The sequence below is a fragment of the Stomoxys calcitrans genome, chromosome 3, assembly GCF_963082655.1.
Source record: "Stomoxys calcitrans chromosome 3, idStoCalc2.1, whole genome shotgun sequence".
Classification (NCBI taxonomy): Eukaryota; Metazoa; Arthropoda; class Insecta; order Diptera; family Muscidae; genus Stomoxys; species Stomoxys calcitrans.
Window position 1 is genome coordinate 195473950 of NC_081554.1, and position 17756 is coordinate 195491705.

The 17756-nt window shown below is 38.1% G+C and overlaps 3 protein-coding genes across 4 annotated transcripts; 1 reads left to right on the forward strand and 2 right to left on the reverse strand.

Annotated features, from left to right (window-relative positions):
* The first annotated feature begins 1029 nt into the window (after positions 1-1029).
* On the forward strand, positions 1030-2396 carry LOC106083001 (mitochondrial import inner membrane translocase subunit Tim23). Of its 2 annotated transcripts, XM_013245915.2 has the most exons (5): positions 1030-1214; positions 1342-1627; positions 1685-1854; positions 1916-2014; positions 2097-2396. In XM_013245915.2, the coding sequence occupies exons 1-5, from the start codon at positions 1163-1165 to the stop codon at positions 2102-2104; spliced, it is 615 nt and encodes a 204-aa protein (XP_013101369.1). In that variant the 5' UTR covers positions 1030-1162; the 3' UTR covers positions 2105-2396. The 2 variants fall into 2 exon arrangements, with proteins under 2 accessions (XP_013101369.1, XP_013101288.1); XM_013245834.2 differs by having other exon boundaries at positions 1916-2396.
* A 224-nt stretch (positions 2397-2620) lies between these two features.
* On the reverse strand, positions 2621-4645 carry LOC106086432 (zinc finger BED domain-containing protein 4). Its single transcript, XM_013251474.2, has one exon. The coding sequence runs from the start codon at positions 4643-4645 to the stop codon at positions 2621-2623; it is 2025 nt and encodes a 674-aa protein (XP_013106928.2).
* A 4240-nt stretch (positions 4646-8885) lies between these two features.
* Positions 8886-9646, reverse strand: LOC106083140 (thyrostimulin beta-5 subunit). Its single transcript, XM_013246034.2, has 2 exons — positions 9580-9646; positions 8886-9511 (listed from the first exon to the last, which is right to left on the reverse strand). The coding sequence occupies exons 1-2, from the start codon at positions 9594-9596 to the stop codon at positions 9034-9036; spliced, it is 495 nt and encodes a 164-aa protein (XP_013101488.1). The 5' UTR covers positions 9597-9646; the 3' UTR covers positions 8886-9033.
* Between the last annotated feature and the right edge of the window lie 8110 nt (positions 9647-17756).

The window sequence follows — 17756 nt, forward strand, 5'->3', positions numbered from 1 at the left end:
TGCATCCCGAAAAATGCACTGTTTGTGGTTTGTACGCTGGTGGAATCATTGGACCGTATTTTTTCAAAGATGCTGTTGGACGCAACGTTACGGTGAATGAACACATTTCGAACCGAACACTGATTTTGGTAATAAAATTCAATGATTTGCAAGCGTTGCTCGTTAGTTAGTCTATTCATGATGAAATGTCAAAGCATACTGAGCATCTTTCTCTTTGACACCATGTCTGAAATCCCACGTGATCTGTCAAATACTAATGCATGAAAATCCTAACCTCAAAAAAATCACCCTTTATTCTTTCTCGCATCTTCTCTGCTCATGTACGCACACGTATACACAAACGCACACAAATTTCTTTGCGTGTGTTGGCAAAAGTACGATCAGCTTGTTGACAAGATGGCAGATTGCGCCATTTGATTTGTGGTTCTTGTACAAATGAGACCATCTTTAATTGTTTCGCCATGACAACTTATCTTCTACAAAAATGTTTTATGTTTGTATTTCCATCATTATAACACTGTTTTGTAGCTTATGCGCCTTTGCCTTTGACAATTAGATTTACTGCAAAATCAAAACACAAATAAAAAATTGTACTCAGCTTTTGGCATGACTTCACCTTATATCAAGATGAACTTGAAAGGTGAAGTGAGTAAAATAAAATTTAAACCAATTATTTATACAATTTGCTCCCATGACAGCCGGTTGTACGTACCGGATTGAGCCGATGAAGTCCTTCATCGGCAAGGGCTGCCGCCCCAGTGTTTATGACACTGTTAAAACAACAACAACAATAATTTGCACTTTTTTCCTCTTACTTTTTTGACAGGTTGGCAAACGGCGTTATCACTTCATGTCAAACAAACATACGTGTACTGGATTTTTTTTGCCCTCCACGGTTTATTTATGCGGTTTTAAAATAAAACACAGCAAATGAAATTTCAAAGATATATGAAAGTGGCATGTCATAAGACCAGAACATATAGTGTGATAACAGCTTTAGGCAATATTTTTTTGTAGTCTGGCAATAAGGTTTTGACATTTGCGAAAAGTACATGAGAATTGAGGATTGGATTGTAAATCTCACGTGTGGATATTAAAAAAATTAACGCCGAAGGATCCTTGGAGATTTCTGGAATTTTAGTACAACGCCTGCCTTTCCATCATGAGTGACGATTATTTGAGCAAACCTCTGTCCCTGACACCCACCACCGGACGTAAGTAGAGCCCATAGAAACGGGTTGAGTCAGAACTCCCCAGATCCCTGTGTATTGTTACATCATGCTGTTTATGTATTGATAATGATTGGGAAAAAATACAACGTATAATCGAATTTTGTTTTAGATGATGAACCTCGGCCAATGCGCTCAAATGTCACATCTGCTTCCACAACATTTGGTGCACCCATATCACCTTATTTAAACTATGACCCGCGTTTTTTACAACAAGCCCAGCCAGAATTTATATTTCCCGAGGGTGCGACAAAACAAAGAGGTCGTTTTGAATTAGCCTTCTCCCAAATTGGAAGCTCTGTTATGATTGGAGCTGGTATTGGAGGTGTAGCTGGATTTTACAATGGCATGAGGACTACTAAAGCCTTGCAACAGACCGGAAAGTTATGGCGAACGCAGTATGTATATCTATGTCTACAAAAGCCTATTAAAATATAGCAAGAACATTTTTTTAGAATGCTAAATCATGTTATGAAGCAGGGATCTGGCACAGCAAACACTTTGGGAACTTTAGCTGTAATGTATTCCGGTTTTGGTGTCCTGCTTCAAGCTGTACGAGGAGAGGATGATGACATAAATACCGTTGTTGCCGGCACAGCTACTGGTCTTCTATACAAATCGACAGGTAAAGTTCTGTTGTAAAGTTAAAAATGCGTTTTTGTAAATGCAAATGCATCTCATTCTAGCCGGTTTAAGAAAATGCGCATTTGGAGGCGCTGTAGGTTTGGGCATATCTGGCCTTTACTGCGTGTTACAAATGGCTCGAGCGAATGCTGCTTCAAATGGTAATTCCGGCTTGAAATTCCTTTAAGGATACTTGCCATATTTAAGTGTTTCATACTATACTTGGTCCTTCCTCTCTTTTAGGACTTTAAATAAGTCATCATTTAACTAGCAAATCTTAAGGGAAATTCTACTTTTAATTTTCTTATTTGAAATGCTATACTCCACATTACAAATGCTTTTCTGATAGCATCGACATGTAAATTTGCGTTAAGCTTTAGTTATATATGTTAAGTTTATCACACACACCTAACAATAACAAATGGAGGAATCCAGGAATATAGTATATCTGGAAGTTCGACTTACGAAATTCTCTTTTGTATATTTTTAATGTAATTTCAGACCTTTTAATGTAAGTAACTTAAAATAAATATTTAATTGGAACATGTAATAAGTTTTCTTATAGACTCAAAATACAAAAAACTATGAAAATAATATAACCCTATATGATTATGCAAAGAAAGACTACCTCTGACATTAAAACAGGAAAAAGTAAAAATATACTAGAATTTGGAAACAATTTTTAATATATATTTAAAATTAAATGGTATAATACTAAAGGATAAGATATTATCAAGTAAAGGTATACTAGAATCTAGAAAAAGCATTTAATATTCGAAATTGAATAGTTTTATATTAGACGACATGAATAAGATCTTCTCATTCTCTTCGAAGTCGTGCGATCCTAGTCTTCGTTCGGCATACAATTTACCCACATTGCAGATAGTTTCATTGGCGCATAAACTGGTGGGAGGTGCTGTCAGATATTTGTAAGCCAGTTTTCTCAGGTATTCGTACGGTGTTACATTCCAATATTGGTATATATTACCATTCCGAGCTATTAGCGGTTCTTTTAAATAAAAGCTTAACTGCTGTTCGAAAGCTAGGAATACATTTTCACTCGAATTAACCTCATTTAGAGTCGAGCTATCATGGGTCTCCCATAAATCGGAGGTGTTGTAAAATTTGTAATTGTTTGTTGGCAGGGTGTTAAACGAAGGGTTGACATTATGATCATCGTCCAGATTCAAGGAAATGCGCAAATTATGCTTCATCTCAGTGTGACATGAGGACAATTGATTTTCCGTCAAATAGCGCATTTTAAATCGTGGATCTAATAGCGTAGCAATTATCAAGAATGATGTTTGATGCACAAATGCAAAGCTCTGATTCAAATGACTTTTTAGAGACTGTTTCAAAAATGACAGCTCTTGGGGATCTCCTGACTTGGGTTCAAACTTTGCATTCAGCATAGTAAGCAGCGGTATAATCAAAGATACACAAGCTGCATCAGAATTTATATCTAGCCAAGCCTGATTGAGAATTTTCAGTAGGGATAATAGAAATTCAATTTGTTGCCATTCATAGTCAGAGGGAACATGCAGGTCGCCATATTGTTGTGTGTACAGCTCCAAAGCGGACTTTTGATCATAAATTCTCTCCCACATTAGGTATGTAGAAGTCCAACAGTGCTGGGTGTCAACTAACAGTTTTTTTTGTGACAAGCCACATATTTCTTGGCATTCTTGAAGGTTTAAATACGATTGTATGTTATTCTCGAAATGGTCTGCTATGCTTTGGCATTTTCTCTTTAGAATTTCGACAGAGTCTCCGCCCAATAAGGATTCCTTGATAACCTTTTCTAACAAATGCGCCGAGCATTGCAGAACGTTGAACCATTCGGACGAGGGCTGATCCTCGCCGTCCTTTATCACATTCAAATGGACTTTATCAACAATATTAAATTTTCGACTCAAGTCCAAGAGATTAACACTGGAATGTTTCGATCGACGAGGGCACATCTGCAACACCACCATGTGTTTTTGATTTTCATGTAAAAAGTGGCAGGTTACGGCATCTATTTTACAGGACCTTGTCGAATTTCGCCATTCTGTTGTGGTCAATGAAATCCACTCAGCCTGCTCCAGAATGGTCATTACTTTCCTTTTAATTATTTCGTATGTTTCGGGCATGAGAGTATCTTGATAAAAATTTGCTGTCTTCAGTAAATATTTTGAAGGCCTGATCGGGTCACCGATATTCAATCTCTTGAAGGCTTCTCCCTCAACGGTAGAAAATGGCAACATATCGACTACCAAAAGATCTATTATGGATTTATCTATACGTTTGCTTAGGGCAATGTCACTTGGTCTGGAGCTGCTTAACTTTCTGTGCTCGTTGAAAGCCATTTCAAGATTTTCCTCCGATTTGGCTCTCACAATTTCCATAGCACTTTCATGTTCATCCAAAGGATCATGAACTATAATCTCAATGTTGGTTGTGTGCTCCATATCCTCAGACTCCGAATACTTGTCTATTTTTCGTTTCCTGCCGGGTTTCTTACGTTCCTTAGGTCCCTCAAGCGCCTCTTTACGTTCCTTAAGCCTTTTCCTTTTTGCACGGCGCTTTAAATTGACGTTTTGGCTTTTATTGAAGACATATTCCTTTTCCAAGTTGTGAAATGCAGCAAATTCATGGGAATGCACTTTCTCAAGGTGCTTTTTTATGCTACTAACAGTTTGGTTTTTCGGCAAAGAACTGCCCAAGCTTAACTCTTTCATACATACAATGCAAGTGGCGGTACTCTCATTACGACGGAAATAGTTCCAAATGGGATTTCCGGACCCAGCCATAATTTGAAAATGGATATTTTTGGGGCTATTTGTTTATTTGTAAAATGAACATATACGGCCAGACAACTCTTCGGCTAGTAGTAGTCTAATTAGTGGCACTAACGTAAAAGCAAACGCCTAATATAGGTGTCCATCTAAATAAAGACGCACAAACAACAAGAAATGTCAAACAATAGGCATCTCAAAAAAAAAAAAATTAAAATAAATTGGTTTGTATAATGATATAACAAAGAGGTAGCAAACAGCTAAGTACAATTTTTTCTCGCGAAGTGCACTATCTGTCAACGAGTTTTCATAACATTCAGTTGTGTTTGTGCATTAAGTTCAGTATTTTGTTCTGTTTCGTCGGCGAAACGTTAGCTAAAAATAGGCGGAAAAGTAGTACTCTGCTTGAAATGAGGAAGTTGGCAAAAAAAGCTATTATATTGGCAACACTTAAAACTATTGCCGGCACCATTTTTGTTTGCTTTATTGGTTTCAATGGTTCGTTTTTCTTAACTTTTTTGAGAAAAAAAAATTATCAAATAGGGAAAACAATAAGTGCAGATAAAGAAACGTGTTTTGGTATGGAAACAAAAACATTTGATTGCTGTCAAATTCCGCTCGAGGAACAATTAAAAATTCCGCGACTATTCCGAAAGCAGAATAGAATACCAACCCTTATAGTTGGGAAACATAACACACACAACGAAAAATGACGCGAACTAGTAACATACATACCATGCGCACGCATTAAAAATGCAACTCTGCAAACAAATCCCACAAAAGCGATGCGCGAAAGTTAATGAATTTCAACTTTGACGATTGAACTTCACCGTCATTCTGTGTTGCCATACGTGAAGTAGTGTTTTTAGGCGTCAAAGTTAAAAATTGTTTATCGGCCGGGCCGAACTTTGGACACCCACCACCAAGCATGTAATAATCATCCTATTTATTATAACTCTACTACTATATCCATAGTTATATCTAAATAGGGGCTGGTCTCGATCATATTTTATTCAGGTCCCGAGAATTCATATACAAGTAACAATTTCAGCGAAATCAGGCAAGAAATTCGCTTTTTATGGGATTAAGTCACAAAATTAGAATTTCGGTCTATATGACAGCTATATCTGTATAGTTTGATCTGATTCATATTTGGGTCAAATGACGGGAGGCCTAAAACTACACACTGTTTAAAATTTTAACGAAATCGAGTAATAAATGCAGCTTTTATGGGCTTCAGACCGTTCATCGGGAGATCGGTCTATATGGTAGCTATATCTAAATAAAGTCCGATCTACACCATATTTGCGTCGGTTGTTGGGAGGTTTAAACAACTTCCTGTTACAAATTTTAGCGAAATTGGTTAAAAAATAATGTATTTATGGGCTTTAGGTCCTCTTTCGGCCTATATGGCAGCTATATGTCGGGAGGCTTAAAATAGCTCACTGTTTCAAATTTCAGCGAAATCGGGTAATAAATAAAGCTTTTATGAGCTTCAGACCCTTTATCGGCAGATCGGTCTATATGGCAGCTATATCTAAACATAGTCCGATCCAAAGCATCTTTGAATCGGATGTCGGCAGACTCAAAATAAACCATTGTTTCAAATTTCAGCGAAATTGGGTAATAAAAAAAGCTCTTATCGGCTTCAGACCCTTCATCGGCAGATCGGTCTATGTGGCAGCTATATCCAAATATAGTCCGATTCAAAGCATCTTTGAATCGGATGTCGGCAGACTCAAAATAACCCACTGTTTCAAATTTCAGCGAAATCGGGTAATAAAAAAAGCTCTTATGGGCTTCAGACTCTTCGGGCAGATCAGTCTATATGGCAGCTACATCCAAATATGGTCCGATTTGGCCCATTCAAGAACTTAACCAGCGTGCACCAAAAAGAAGTATCTTTGCCAAATTTCAGCGCAATATCTCAATTTTTAAAGGCTGTAGAGGGATTACAACAGTCGGAAGGACGGACAGACACACGGACATCGTTAAATCGTCTTAGAATTTTACGACGATCCGAAAGATATATACTTTGTAGGCTCGGAAATTGATATTTCGATGTGTTGCAAACGGAATGACTAAATTAATATACACCCTATTCTATGGGGATTCTTAAACATTGCAAAGAGTAACGGACCAAGCACAGAGCTCTGCCGTACCCTACTTTGTACCCCCCACAATTTCGAACATCTATTATTACAACTCATATACTGACTGAGATTGTAACAGAAAACATGCTGATCTTGAAAAACCAAAATAAGTGTGCACCTTGCCCATGGTCAAGCCTGTCAAAGGCCTTTTCTATATTAAGAGAAAGCACAACACAATTCTCACGATTACTGATAACCCTAATAAAATTATCTGTCAGGCCGATAAGGGCAGATGTCGTTGAGCGACTACTTCTTAATCCTGACTTACAATCATGTAATCAATAGTGATATAGGGCTGGTACTATATTCACTTTCAGCGATATTTACCTTTTTTAGATAATAGATTTTAAATCAAAACCAGTAAGGAAAGGCAAAAGTCGGGCGGAGCCGACTGTATATACCCTACACCAACGAGCCTGCGTACTACTTTAAATGCATTGAACCCATGTTGAAATATAGTCAGATTTTAATTTTGATACCTATTGATATACAGAATAGAACCTTGTAAGATTTTCTTACGATAGGACCTAAATTGTGGCTACTAGAGTCCTAAAGGTCATATCATATGAAAGATATATATGGGAGCTACATACACCTAAATCTGGAAAAACTTTCAAAGAGAACACCTCATGCTAAATTTTATAAAGATCAAACCAAAATTGTGACTTCTACAGTCTTAAAAGGGCATATCGGAGCTATATCTAAATCGGAACAGATTTTTATGAAATTTTGCACACATATTAAAACGTCAAGTAAAACATCTCATGCTAAATTTTGTAAGGATCGGACGATATTTGTGGCTTTTATAGCCTTCCAAGTACATATCGGATGGAAGATATATATGAGAGCTATATCTAAATCTGAACCGATTTTTATAAAATTTTGCACACATATTGGAAAATAAAATAGAACACCTCATGCAAAATTTTGTAAAGATCGAACCAGAAATGTGGACGGACTTTGATAAAAAATTAGCAGACGTACTAAATAATCAGAGAGAACACCTCATGGTAAATTTTATAAAGACCAAACCAAAATTGTGGATTCTATAGCCTTAATTGGCCATATCGGATTAAAGACATATATGGGAGCTATATCTCAATCTGAACAGATTTTTATGAAATTCTGCAGACGTATTCGGACATAAAAAAACCTGTCATGCAAAATTTTTTAATGATGGGACCAAAATTGTGGCTTATGTAGTCTTAAAAGTCCATATCGGATGGTAGATATATATGGGAGCTATATCTAAATCTGAACCAATTTTTATGAAATTTTGTAAAGATTGGACCAAAATTGTGGCTTCTACAGCCTTAATAGGCCATATTGGATGAAAGATATATATGGGAGCTATATTTAAATCTGGACCGATTTTTTCAAAATCAATAGCGTTCGTCCTTGGACCAAAGAAAGGATTTTGTGGCAGTCGGACAACAAATGCGACCTGTACCTTGATTTCAAGAATACATGGACAGACACACGGACATTGCTATATCGAATCAGGAAGTGATTCTAAGCCGATCGGTATACTTATCAGAGTGGTGGTGTAGGGTATAAAAACTTGCTGATTTCATTCAGTAGGACATTCCCTCATTACTTATGTTAAAATTTCAATAAAACTGTTATTTTCTTCATAACGTGCTCAACCATCTTCTATAATATAGGCATTATATTGGGTTGCCCAAAAAGTTGCGTATTTTTCATATAGTCGGCGTTGACAAATTTTTTCACAGCTTGTGACTCTGTAATTGCATTCTTTCTTCTGTCAGTTATCAGCTGTTACTTTTAACTTGCTTTAGAAAAAAAGTGTAAAAAAGTGTATTTGATTAAAGTTCATTCTAAGTTTTATTAAAAATGTATTTACTTTCTTTTAAAAAATCCACAATTACTTTTTAGGCAACCCAATACATTAATTGGGAATTTTGCTTGTCTCTGTAGTGTGGATTGAGACTGAATGTTTTGTTGTAAGTTATAGAATGTTTACTTAAAGCGTCTTTTCCTCTTCCATTATTTTTTGCAAACCAATTTAATTTTACCCAGATTTTTGAAACAACCATTTGGTTTTTGGAGACGATTTTTATTTACATAAAATTATGGCAAAATTTTCGCTGTATAAATAATAACCAAAATACTTTTAAGGCATGTGTATGAAAATCTTCAAGTTAAAAGTCTGTCTACCGAACCCTTTCACACTATAAGTTTTATAATTATAATTATTTTTTATCGAATTAACAATTTCGAGTTTCATGTCTAATAATCCAAACTTTCTGAGTCCAGACCTGTAAGGGCTAAAACTTTTACTCCCGCCTTTACATCTAGAATATTATTGGCGGGAGCTTCGCAACTGGTGTCCATCGTAGAGCAGGTGTGACAGTGGCACGAAACAGCCTCCAAGTATTCATAGCGACGAGCAAACTCATCAGCTTCTGGGTGGCAATTTCGTAAAACGGCCACAGCTGGTTGACGTGTGGCATGAACACAGACAGGATGAAACGAACGTTTGTAGGGGAATTTCCAATCGGAAATTTCACTAGAGTCACAATGGCCCCAACAGGCCGCCACACTGACGTAATCCCAGCATTCACGGCCCTTGGAGTCTGCTTGTGTTACACGGTACGTTAACATTTTCTGATGACAGCCCAAATGACCGGTGGTTGGTATATTATTGATGGGCTGGACATCTAAGACTTGTGCCAAAGTGCCCGAACAGAGAGTTGCAAATAGAAATCTAAAGAGGAAAATATATAAAAAAAAGTATTTTTTTTTTGCCCAAAACTTTCAAAGAGTGTTGTTTACATTTCCAAACAACGCATTTTCTTTTCCGATGAAATGTCTCTGATGTTGTACTTCCAAAGCTTGAAACTTACTGAATAACTTGTTGCTGGTGGAAGCAATTGTATTTATACACAACAGGTCCTGTCAGCCTTTATGTGCTGGCATGTAGTTATATGTCGTGTGTGTGTGTGTGTGTATGTGTGTGTGTGTATTGTAGGATAATATCAATTTTATGTGGGGGGTGGTGGTGGACTTGGTTGTGCATTATGAGTTTATTTCAAATGAATATTTAAAGTCTTTCTTCGTTTTTATTGTTTATGTTTTGTTACAGAAATTTGAACTTTTGATTTGCATAAAAAAGGTTTACCATTTTCACAAAACAAAGCTAAAGTAATAGAAACTCTGGATGATTTTCTAATTATTTACATAACCAACCAATTCATATTTTTTCATATTAAATGTTTAAATATTTTAAAGTTATGTCCAGAAAATACAACTTTCATATTAAAATATGTGGAAATTCGAAACAACGTCAAGACCAGCCAGATCTGTAACTGTGCCCAACCCAAGACATGGATAAGCAGAGTGGTGATAAGAAATTTTGATTCGCTTAGATAGTAGCCCTTCGATTCAAGGGAGAATCTTTAGACAAGCAGCATATCAAACGGGTCTAGACAATATTCATGCAGACACTGTAGCAGATGTGTTAAAAAGTCCTTGGGGAACGGCCGCCACCCAATGGACTGAAGAAATTGCTTTCCCCCGGCAAAACATTGTAGTTTTGGCTCCATGACGTTCCGGCAGATGCAGCTGTCTCAACTCATACAGAGCTAGAATTGATGCCAAAGTGCAGGATGTGTCGATTGTAACTTGGAATCACGCGACACATGTCACCCAGATGGCAGCTCTTCGCAGAGCTTCTGGATCTGTAAATCTGTAAACAAAACCTAGGAGACCAATGAGAAAACACGATTCACTGCCATAACAACAACGCAAAACTTGTTGTAGTAGGGCGGAGGGAACTCTCTTCTATTTTGGTTGGTATGAATACTAAGTGAAACCTGAGGAGGGTTCTGTCAAAGATATGGACTCTAAATAGGTTTTTATGCCAACCACCGAAGGATGGCATGTTGAAATCACGCTACAGTCCTTAAAAATAGAGATATTGAGGTGAAACTTTGCACATAGGCAGGTTTTTTTGTTCATAGGCATGTTAAGTTCGAAGATGGGCTATATCAGACTTTATTTTGATATAGCTCCCATACAGATCGATCCGCCGATTTGGGATTTTAGGCCCATAAAAGCAGTGAGTTGTTTTAGGCCCTTCGATATTATCTTCAATTCTGATCGGTCCAGATTTGGATATAGCTGTCATATAGACCGAGCCGCCAATTTAGGGTCTTAGGTCCATAAAAGCCACATTTATTATCCGATTTTGCTGATACTTGGGACAGTGAATTGTGTTAGGCCACTCGACATCTTTCTTTAATTTGGCCCTGATCGGTCCAGATTTGGATTTGAGGTCTTGCGGCTATAAAAGGCGCATTTATTTATAGTGAGTAGTGTTAAGACCTTCGACATCCTTCTTCAATTTAGCCCAGATTTGAATATAGCTGCTATATAGACCGATCTCTCGATTTAAGGTTTTGGGCGCATAAAAGGCACATTTATTGCCCTTCGACATTCTTCTTCAATTTGGTTCAGATCGGTCCAGATTTGGATAAAGCTGCCATATAGACCGATCTCTCGATTTAAGGTTTTGTGGCCATAAAAGGCGCATTTATTGTCCGATTTCGCCGAAATTTGGGACAGTGAGTTGTGTTAGGCTCTTCGATATTTTTCTGCAACATGGCCCAAATCGGTCCAGATTTGGATATAGCTGCCATATAGACCGATATCTCGATTTAAAGTCTTGGCCCTATAAAAAGCGCATTTATAATCCGATTTCATTGCAATTTGACACAGTGACTTATGTTAGGCTTTTTGACATCCATGTCGTATATGGTTCAGATCGATTTATTTTTAGATATACTAGCTACTAAAAATATTAATATTTTGTTATACACAATTGAACAATTACAAGTACTTATTAGTATTTGGTCCAAATCGGAACATATTTCAATGTAGCTGCTATGGGACATAAGGTATGCATTTTTCACCGGATTTTAACGAAAGGCGGTTTACATATATACCCGGGGTGGTGGGTATCCAAAGTTCGGCCCGGCCGAACTTAACGCCTTTTTACTTGTTTTAAGGATACGAATTACCAACAGGATAAATTGGGCGGTGGAGGTGAGAACTCGATCTTTGCATATGCCTTCGTGATGGAGTCGGTCATGGAACTGGGGATCTATTCTGATGCTTTTCATATCGGCATGTCATAGAACTGCAGCACTAGTGTAGCTCTGGGCAACATGATGGGTAGGAATATTCTGATCCCTAAACTTAGAATTTATATGAAAAATTAATAACGGTGAAGTCGAAGTTCGTGATTAATTGTATAGAATCCCTGAATAATCTCGAAGCTTATGAAATAACCCCGACTTGGACCAGAAAATTAGTTAAACGAATGTGGGAATTGGAATGGTTCGGAAAGGTTGAAAAGAGGGTGCGGATATTAGTACGCCCTATGTCACTATGGACATACACATAAACCAGTACTCGATATGTTATACATCACAGAAACCTGGAAAATAAAATAAGTCAGGAATTTCGTGCCACTAACAAAATCCCTAATTGTTCTCTATCCTACGACTCTTATTAGATTCAAGTCTGGTATTATGTCCCCACTTAAGTGGCGATGTCTGTTATTCGCAAAAGCCGGGCAATGACATAAAATACGCTCCAACGTCTCATCATCTTTTTCAAATGCCCTATACAATAATTTGCCACATCTATTCTACATAAGTGTATCTTATGTATCCAGTTTTCGTCGTCTTGCAGACAGTTTTGCTGTTCCACTGTGTCACATGCACGTTCGTCGCCCACGCCCTCAACTCGGACTGTGTTGCCCCGAAAGGCTTCGCATAAACCAAGTTTATTGACGACAGCCCTCTGACCTTCACGGCCAAATAGCCTGCTCTTTCATTCCCCCTTACTCTGCTATGGCCCAGCTTGACAGCCAGATCGTGTCATCTTCAGAGAATGTGTTAATCCTCTTCTCACACTTCAAAACTGGTTACCCTGGTTATTACAGCCCTGATGGCCAGTTTACTGTCCCTAAAGATTTTCCACTGTAACGCAGAGGTTAGCATGTCCGCCTTTGACGCTAAACGCCTGGGTTCCAATCCTGGCGAGAAAAACATTTTCAGCGGTGGTTATACCCTCCTAATGCTGCCGATATTTTTGAGGTACTGTGTCATGCAGTGTACTGTGTCCCCAAAGAGTATCGCTCTGCGGCAAGCCATTCGGACTCGGCTATAAAAAGAAGGCCCCTTATCAATGAGCTTAAAACTTGAATCGGACAGCACTCAGTGGAATGTGAGAGTTTGCCCCTGTTCCTTTTTCATCATCAAGTTTGCATTTGCAAAGATTTTCACACTCGTCGTCCTCGGGTTAACACCATCAAACCTCACGCATTCCGTTATAGCCCGGATCTCCGCCTGTAGGACCGTATTATGGTAACATATCTCATGGAGGCCATCGTAGCTCAGAGGTTAGCATGTCCGCCTACGACGCTGAACGCCTGAGTTCGAATCCTAGCGAGACCATCAGAAAAAAATTTTCAGCGGTGGTTTTCCTCTCCTAATGCTGGCAACATTTGTGAGGTACTAAAGCTTCTCTCCAAGGAGGCACGCCGGTCGGACTCGGCTATAAAAAGGAGCTTCAACTTCGGACTGCACTCATTGATACGTGAGAAGTTTGCCCCTGTTCCTTAGTGGAATGTTCATGGGCAAAATTTGCAATTTGCAATTTTGATCTCAGTCCCATGTCCTCAATGTAGACCCCCAGGCCCACTCTGCCCTCGAGCTTTGATGCATCTGTGAAGCATGGATGGCAATACCAGAATCCGTCATTCTAAAACCGTGCCGCTGGCAGCAATGCCTCACACTCGACCTCAAATGTTGTCTCAGGTATCCCATTCGAAACCACTTCCATTTATTCCGTATTTGCTATCGTCACCTCGAGTATACTGCGATGGTGTGACTTACATTCATCCTCTATTCATTCCCCCATCACCTTAAGTCTCTGCCTTACTCTTAATCTGTATGTATATGGGTCGAATATCAAGAATAGTCTTCAGTGCCCTAATGGACATCCTCATCGCCCCGTCTATGTCAAGCAAACATGATCTCTTAAACTGTAAGGGAAAGTGAAACTAGAATCCAGAATCAGGAATTCTGACCGGGGAGTAATTACGGTACGTCATCGTAGTGTACATTTTCCCAAGAAATTTACATTATTTATCCCATATCAATGTGTGTTTTAGCTCAATGATATAAGATCTCCTTTTTTATGGCCAGTCCGATTGACGTGCCAATTTGTTGATCTTAATTGGCAGCGGTAATGCTGCAAATGTTTGACAGACGAAATGTTTTGTAAATATTAGCTGATCCTATTTAAGAGTTAGCAATTTTTCCTATGTTTACTTTACCATCTTTTTGTGATTTCTGTTTTTTAGTTTAACTACCAACTTTTTGTGAATTAAATTTTTTAGTTTGTCTATGCTAACTCCTTAAAAGTGCAAGCATTCAATGTCCTTGACACATAAATTTATGCGGATATGATTTGGCCTGTTGATGACTATCAATTAATTGAGGATTATTGCTATAAGTGATATGTCCCTTTCCTTCTTTGCCAACATTCGTGTGGTGTGTGTGGTGGGCGTTAGGGATAAAAAAAGTCAATTATGCTGACATACATATTATGTTATTGGCGTTGGTATTTATGCTTAGAACTGTTTGGTTAGTATGCATTAATCTTTTGATTCCCACTTAATTGGTCTATATTCAAAGTGCAGGTGCAAAAAGGTATTCCTACTATACATGGTTCCTCGTCATGATTTCAATTATACATGTAAGAACATATAAAGCAGTTTAGCAGGTAGTTCAGGCGTTTTTCCAAGACCACTTTTGCACTAGTATTGGTGGTAAAAATGATTCCTTTTTTGAATTAAAAAAAAATCTCCCATATTCCACTGAGCGTAAAAATATTGTATTTTGATTACATTTACTTGGACATTGGTGCGTATGAGTTTTTTTGTTATAATAATTGTTCATACGCTCCCTTTATAGGCCGTTTTCAAAGAAGTTCATAAAGTGTAATTTCATCGTTGGAATGAAACCAAACAAACTAAAATCCTACAACTGCTTTAAGATCAGCAACCTGAAGGCGCGCCACATCATACTTTGTTAGAAAAACTGCATGGAAACCAACTTAACCAAGCACATCACCAAGAAAACAAATGGTAGTGTTTTAGTACACTTATACTTATACCCTACACAACCATTGTGTTACAAGTTATACATATAACTTTGTACTTTTGTCTGCAACGCTAAGAAGGAGAAGGGCTAGAGCCACTGATAAGTATACCGATCGGCTTAGAATCACTTCCTGGTGCGCCTATTATAGGTCCAGGACTTTAAATCGCGATATCAATCTATATGACAGCTATATCCAAATCTGGACCGATTTGGACAAGTTGCAGAACAATTTCGAAGAGCCTAACACAACTCACTGTCCCAAATTTCGGCGACATCAGACAATAAATGCGCCTTTTATGGCCTCAAAACCTTAAATCGAGATATCGGTGGACAAAAAAAGAATCTGTGTAAAGTTTCAGCTCAATATCTCTATTTTTAAAGACTGTAGCGTGATTTCAACAGACAGACGGACGGACAGACAGACGGACATGGCTAGATCGTCTTAGATTTTTATGCTGATCAAGAATATATATCTATATATATATATATACTGCAAACGGAATGACAAAATGAATATACCCCCATCCTTTGGTACTGGGTATAAAAATTAAAAAAAAAAATCATTGCTATTCAAAGGCTTTTAGCCCATGGGAGCTATATCAAGTTATAGGCTAATTTGGCCGTATTTGGCACAGTTGTTGGTGGTCGTAACAAAACATCGCATGCAAAATGTCAGCTTAATCGGATAAAAATTGCGGCTTCCAGGGGCTCAAGAAGTCAAATCGGGAGATCGGTTTATATGGGAGCTATATCAGGTTATAGACCGATTTGGACCGTACGTGACGGTGATGAAAGTCATAACAGAACACCACATGCAAAAGATCAGCGAAATCGGACAAAAATTGTGGGTTCCAGGGGCTCAAGAAGTCAAATCAAGGGGTCGGTTTATATGGGAGCTATATCTTAATCTGAACAGATATGGCCCATTTGCAATCCCCAACGATCTACATCGATATTAAGTATCTGTGCAAAATTTCAAGCGGCTAGCTTTACGCGTTCGGCCTTAATCGTGATTTCGACAGACGGGCGGACAAGGCTAGATCGACTCAGAATGTCGAGAATATATATACTTGGGGTCTTAGACGAATATTTCGACCCACTCTAAAACCCATTCAATTGGACATTTTTACCGATTGAGTCAATATGGGAATCAAATGAAAGGTATTTAAGAGTAGAATATAGCTTGATGTACAAATTTGACATCAAGTGCCGGGGGTCGCTGCACCCAAAAAAATACAAAAAATTCCATATATACCTATTGGCGCAATATGGGTATAAAACGAAAATTAATTAGAAGTAGAGTACCAATCTGGTATAAAAATTTGGTCAAAGCTGTCCTTCAGAATCCAAAAACCTAGCAAAACGGGCCTGTATGGATAACATCACAAAATGGGTATCAAAAAAATTCTTAGGGAGTAGAGTATGAATTTGGCATACAAATTTAGCACAATGAGTCTGGACACCGCCCACTCGATAAATACCTTTCAATACGACATATAGGTCAATCGGGACAATATGTGATTTAAAAGGAAGGTATAGAGCAGTAGAGTACGAATCTGCTATTAATATAAGGATCCAAGCATAGATCGCGACTATAAATATTTCAAAATAAAAGGTCTTTGACAGTAGAGTAATCTTTTCATATTATCATTTGGCTCCAAGTGTCGGGGGAACCGAGCCCCTCCACCCCAACAAATCAACCCCAAACCGTCATGTTGACGCACCGAGACAATACTGTACTCAAATGAAAGAACAAGTGTCTGGGGGCCACCCAACAAAAAAAAAATAAATAAATAAAAAAAAGGAAACGCCGTTCGGAAGTTCGAAACCCATGAAAAGTCTTTGTAGTAGAGTAACAATTTTTGTCCTCAAATTTTGGGAAATTAAAAATGCGTTTTTTCGCGATGGCCAATGAAAGCTCTTTGTTTGGGTTGAAACAAGAAGGATCTGTCGATCTTTGAAAATTTTGTATTCCATGCGGTAGCTTTGTAATTCGATTTAAAAAGTTGATAATCAATACAATATACAAATAAATTAGTGTGAATGTGAAATATCTTGATCGTCATCTCCAAAATGCTCAATGAAAAATGCATTTTCAAAAAGCATTTAAGGGTGTAGCAAAGCACACTGGGCCAGATAGTATCATATCTTATACATAAAAATCAATTTGTGTTTGTTTGTAGGTTTGTTTGTTTGTGTGTTCCTTATAGACTCAGAAACGACTGAACCGATTTTCTTGAAATTTTCACAGATGGTGCATAATGACCCCGTGGTGAAAATAGGGTACTACATTTTTTGATATCTGAAGGGGGGGGGGGGGGGGGAAGGACCCTCCCCCTTACCCTAATTTTCAGAAACGCCAGATCTCGGAGATGGGTGGTGCGATTTAAGGGAAATTTTGTGTGCTCTCTTATAGTACCCTAAAAATAAAAATTTGGTATCGAAATTTTGGATGGGGTACCTAGAGGGGCTGCCCCACCCTAAAATCTACCAAACATATATTTAGACCAATCACGACAATATGGAACTCAAAAGAAAGGTATTTAGGATAAAAAAACCTATCTGATATCCAATTGTCGGAGCAAGTGCAAGGGAGACCACCCCAAGCCCCAAAACACCCCTAAATCGGACATATTTACCGACCATGGCAATATTGGACTCAAATGAAAGGTATTTGCGAGTAGAATACGAATCTAATATCCAAATGTGGGACTACGTTTCCGGAGGTCCACCCCTTTCCCAAAACACCCCCCAAACAGGACTTATTTACTGACC